General features: G+C 41.5%; 1 protein-coding gene across 1 annotated transcript; it reads left to right on the forward strand.

Moving 5' to 3' along the window:
• The first annotated feature begins 473 nt into the window (after positions 1-473).
• LOC131695420 (uncharacterized) lies at positions 474-2,766 on the forward strand. The gene is made up of 3 exons (XM_058983910.1): positions 474-855; positions 1,884-2,044; positions 2,109-2,766. Exons 1-3 carry the CDS (start codon positions 669-671, stop codon positions 2,475-2,477), a joined length of 717 nt encoding a protein of 238 aa, XP_058839893.1. The 5' UTR covers positions 474-668; the 3' UTR covers positions 2,478-2,766.
• Positions 2,767-5,566: the final 2,800 nt, after the last annotated feature.

Here is a 5,566-nt window from a genome sequence, read left to right on the forward strand (position 1 = left end):
ACCTTTCTTCTTGAGTGACATAATCTACTATCACTGAGAATTGTCCACTCCAATGAAAGATACCGAGAGTATCACTTTAACGTGATTCTCATTTCAAAAAACACGTGAGTGCGCCAACACTCCCGGCAAATTCAATTGACTGCAATGATCTTTCCCCACGTACACTCTCGACAAAAATCCTAGTCATGCTTCAAGTGGAAAGAAATAGCGAAGTTGATAAACAACTAGACGTGATATATGCGATTGTCTTCTTATCAGCAGTCCTATCAGTGTGTGTGTTTGTATTTGCAATGTGCAAACCATAAATTTAGGGTATCCTCCCCCCTATTCAGTAGGAACAAGCCGAATCTAGTAATTTCGCTATTTGGTACACATTAGGCCACTCCACCCTGTCTTTTCTAACACCGACAAGTGCGACTGCGCTTCCCAGCCTACTTCGATGTCCGCACGCTCGACCAATGTTGATACGAAATGCTGTTCTTAGCTCTTCTCCGCGAAATCATCCAATTCGCGTTCTATCGTCACCGGGAAAGTCGTCCCCTGCGTGTTAGTCTTTCGCTGATTAGCTTGGCGTTATCACGCCAACACCCAGTGTACTTTATTTCGAGTTTTTGTTTCTCTATTCGTAATCAATCAACTAATTAAGTAAACTAACAAGTGTACGCGATATGGTTTGGACACGCCCTGCGGATGTACCCTATCCGTCGGTTTGGCACACCTTCAAGGCCAAAGCCCTGGACAGTGATGAGCTGGTGTCGTACGTGGTTCAGGATCTGCCCGAGGATCGGTTCGTGGACGGCATCAACCACATGCTGGGGATCTTCATCTACGATGAACCGATGTGTCGGGCGAAAAGTGAGTATTCTGGGGGTGATAGAGTCGTTTGAAACGATGGATGGCAATACCCTAATATTTTTATGAATGGGAATGGTAATTTTTGATTATGAACTAAATTGAAGAGATTTGCAATTCAAATTGGTAGTCGTTTTTGTTATCAAAGTGGCGCTTTATCAGCTGCGATGGACTGATTACACCCATGTTTGAATGAGTGTAAATTGTGTTACACCGATGAGAAGTGTTGTTGACACGTGATGAACAGACCGGCGAATAAACAAATAGAAACCACCTGTTTGTTTTAGTCAAATAAACTGGATGGTTACTGATACTGCAGGGTATTTCTATGATAATATTTCAGTATAGACCAGAATGTTCAAATGGTCTCCAAATAGTTGACAGTTTATTCAAACAAGTTGAAGAATAGGAAATAATTTTCTTTGATGATTAGACCAGGCTGTCAAACATGTGACTTCTTATCAAGTAGGTGAAACAAAACTGTTCGTAATAATAAATCAAAACCCTCTGCTGGGAATATGATTGTTACCGTTTCAATTCCACTTTAAACACTTTAATCCACGCTGCTGAATATACCCCAAGGAATTTGATTTTTATGAAATACTATTGCTTGCAAATCAGAAATAACAATAACAACCAATCAGTGTTTTATCTTGGTCAGATGGCATTACTTTTGGGTTGACTACCAAGAATCGCTATAGATTAGCTTCGCAACTTTTTGAAACAATCTGAAACCGCTCAAGCATAACTCAATCACCTCGCGCACCAAAATCTCCAACTAGCATCCGTCTTTCAGTATACACAAATCTAGTTCAGTGCTCCCGTGCTTCAGAAATACCTACAGAAGAATGTTGTCAGATGCCTTAGTGATAGAAACGCATCCCGCATATTCGAAATATGACAACTGTGCGTGTGAATAGGCCACGTACCTTGAAACCGAAAACATCTTACCATGAGCATTTCAGTCGTATCAACACAAGCAGAAAAAAAAAATTAATCGCTAATGCCTTTTCCCTTTTCAACCATTCCAGAGCTTGCCGATGAACAAGCAAGCGTCGACGACATTCGTGACATGTGGCGAGAAGTGGTCAAACAGCGGCTAGCCTTGGTTTGCTTCCGGGAAGGATCGGACGAAATAGTTGGCCTTAACATGACGTTCGCCTCTTGCGTGGACGATAGAAAGGATTATGTGGTAAGTTACCTTTATCCAAATCATCGACACCATCTCTAGTCTAGATATGAAATCTCTTTTTCAGATACACGGTGACCGCTGGCGCGATGTCCACGATGCGGTGATGTTTTTCACCGAACAGAGCCGAGTGCACGAAAGTTTCCACGTTGACGCGTACCTGTCCGCGATGGGTCTGTCCGTTTCGCCCAAGTACCGTGGCCGGGGAATTGCAACGGAAATCTTACGCGCCCGGATTCCATTATGTCGAGCGGTTGGGTTGAAGGTTACCTCGACAGTTTTCACTGCACCCGGGTCGCAAGCTCCCGCGGTTAAGGTTGGTTTCAAGGACACCTTTGTGATGGCGTACGACGAACTGGCGAAGATGGAGCCGCGGTTTGAGTTTCCCGATATTCAGGGTAGATGCTGTAAGAGTATGACGCTGAGGATTGATTAGCGCACGTGTACTGAACGGAGTAGGCGTTGCGAATGATTTTTTTTTAATAAATAATGCGTAAAGTATTCTGCAGTATGGCAGATCGCTTTTTTGAACGAATGTGTTCTTGAATTTTCTATGAAGACAAAAAAATTAAGCGGAAGTCAGATTCGAATATGTGATCCGTCGTAATTCAGAATAAAGCGTTTCTTCTAACTAGCGAATCATAACTAAACCAGTGCCAAAAAACAGAATAAGTAACTTTATCAAGTGTTATTATAAATGACTGAACAGTCTTAGGTATGAGAAATGGAAGCCTCATAAATCAAACTAATAGAAGAAAAAGAAAGCAATACAGGTAGCTGTAGTTATAAAAATTTACTACTTAGAATCTGTCTCCATGATGGGATGAAGCCGTTTTTGCGCAATTTTGATTCATTGAATATGATTGACAACACAAAAAGTGTAATTTCGATGCACGGAATTAACCCCGGTGTGATCGACCGAAAGCTCATATTATCAGTGCACCGCCTCACCGAACCGACTTGATGAAACCGTACGACCAAATCAAATAGAAAAAAACCACCAAGCTTACAACGAAAAACCGAGCATAGACCATTCGTACCATGACTCTCAGACAGTTCGGGTGTTTTTTTTTATCTAGGTGTGGTTGCTCTTTGTCTCGGTTTCGCTTTGTGTTTTTCCATGGCCACATTCCTCAGCCTTTTGTTCGCGTAGTGAGCATTAAACAGTAGTCAGTTCTATAAGCCGGATTGATGCATCGTGGGATACCAATTTAAAGATAAGTGATCCTTAACTTTCGCGACCCATGCGTTGATGCTGTCAATGGTGAACTCCTAAGGCTCCCTCCGACCCAAAAAAAATTTCCCTTGTGGTCTTCCTCGGTCCAAAACAAAATCGCCAAATTTCTTACAGATTTCGAAAGGCCTGACAGAACGATTCTCTGTGGTGACCGAAATATCAAAGGTCCATTCAGACAAGGTCAGGGTCGTATTGACTAAATCAAAGCAGGTAAATGATATTGATTGCTGCGAACATTTCACGCGGAACTATTATGTGTATATTCCAGCGGTGAGGGTAGAGATTAAAGGTGTCGTCAACGATGATAGATTGACATGCGACGATCTGCTGCAGTATGGGGTTGGCTATTTTAGAAACCTCTTACTGCAGCCGGTGAACATACTCGATTACAAGCGTTTGCATTCAGTATTAGTCGCAGAAGATGGGACAAAGAGTGCTCAGACGTATACGCAGAGAAGGGCTGTTGCGTATATGACGGGTCATCCGCTAGCTATCGACAGTACGCGATGTTAGAAACGCTATTTAAGAGTTTGATGAAAACCAAGGAACGTGGTTACTGACACCGGTTCGTTTATGGATTAACGCGAGATACATCGATGAGCATTCCTTGGGACACGGGCCGACGTATACGAAATCGAAGGGCCAGACAGAATAAAATTCAACTTGCTGAAGAGCCTGTCAAACTCTGCCAAAAGACGCTTGTTGAATTTAATTAGTAAGTTTCTTGTGGGTGACATTGTCCCACACAATTGGAGACAAGCGAAAGTCATCGCCAGCCAAAAATCAGGAAAACCAGTCTCCGATCACAACTCGTATCGACCGATTGAAATGCTCTTCTGTACCTGAAAGCTGTGCATGAAATGATCCTGTTCTCGACAATTGGGTCGAAGCAAATGGCTTACTGTATGATACACAATTTGGCTTCCGCAATGGTAAAGGTACGAATGATTACCTTGCATTGTTCTCAACATAAATTAAAATGGCCTATGCTAACAAAGAGCAGATGGCATCAGTGCTCTTGGATATTAAGGGGAGCTTTTGATTCAGATTCTATTAGCATTCTTTCAAAGAAGCTACACCAGCGTGGTCTTTTACAGACTTTAAACAACTTTTTGCTAAACTAGCTGTCGGAAAAGCACATGAAATTTGCGCATGGTGTTTGTCGACATCACAATTTAGCTACATAGGCCTTCCCCAGGGCTCATTCCCAAGCCCCCTTTTATATCATTTCTATGGCAATGGCATTGATGAATGTCTTGACAATTCCAGCACGTTAAGGCTACTTACAGTCGACGGCGTGGCTTATTTTACGGTATCCACAGCTGTCGACCTCTTTAGCTAATTTTCCAGAATTACTTATCAGAGCACCCTCGGAAGTTGGCAAACTTCGTGGAGCAATGGGGAACTAGTAAGGTGACTACATTCGATAATCCCGAAGGTATCGACGAAACCTTGATTCAAGGGAATGGATGTGGGTCGTGACTTCAATCGAGTGATGATCGCGAGATCGCGGGCGTAAGTATGTGTGGATGATTGCAATTGCATGTTTGCGTTTGTGACGAGATTTGTGTTATCGCGAAGGGCACGAGCGCTTGTAGGTTTTGAATGAGAGAGATTGTGAGTGTATATGTAGTATGAATCGAATTTAGGAGATACTATTAACAGGAAAAATAAAATTCCGAATAAAAAAGATGCAAAGGGATTAAATAAAAGCGAATAAAATTTCCGATATTATTTTTGGTATACATGAGTAGTGGAAAAGCAAACTACCAGAAATAAATCAAAAACGGACTAATGAAGAAGAATAAAAGCACACATGTAACATTCAATCAAACTACTTGAGCTTGTTAAATGTCAGCAAATGATTTAGATTTACCATTAACATATTCTGTTAGAATTTTATCATACTATGCTGACCGGGAATGGATGATTCACGGTAAATTAATTGTACCTCAAGGGGGTCCACTTATATAATTGTGACAAAAACTACCTGTTTAATAATTTTTTAAGGCACTAAAACGACTTAGACATGTGCACTATTCTGCAAAATGGTTCATCTAAAAAATCAAAATTTTCGAGCGTAATGTGTCAAAAGTAGCGTCCAAATGGCGGCTTTCTCGGAACAAGATTTTTCGAATCTGCGAGCATTCTCGTTTTTGAACCATTCACCCAATCAACTTTGAATTTGGCCTGCCTAAAGGAAGACAACATTCTCGGGCTCTTTAACCTACAAAATCGCAATATTTTGATCATTAACGATTTTTACAGTGGAAAAATTATGCGAAAAA

The sequence above is a fragment of the Topomyia yanbarensis genome, unplaced genomic scaffold, assembly GCF_030247195.1.
Source record: "Topomyia yanbarensis strain Yona2022 unplaced genomic scaffold, ASM3024719v1 HiC_scaffold_4, whole genome shotgun sequence".
Classification (NCBI taxonomy): domain Eukaryota; kingdom Metazoa; phylum Arthropoda; class Insecta; order Diptera; family Culicidae; genus Topomyia; species Topomyia yanbarensis.

Excerpts from the sequence above, each read along its gene's own strand:
- LOC131695420 (XM_058983910.1), top strand. The coding sequence starts at position 669 with ATGGTTTGGACACGCCCTGCGGATGTACCCTATCCGTCGGTTTGGCAC. Across the intron at positions 856-1,883 it reads ACCGATGTGTCGGGCGAAAA|AGCTTGCCGATGAACAAGCA; the intron begins GTGAGTATTCTG and ends CAACCATTCCAG. Across the intron at positions 2,045-2,108 it reads ACGATAGAAAGGATTATGTG|ATACACGGTGACCGCTGGCG; the intron begins GTAAGTTACCTT and ends TCTCTTTTTCAG.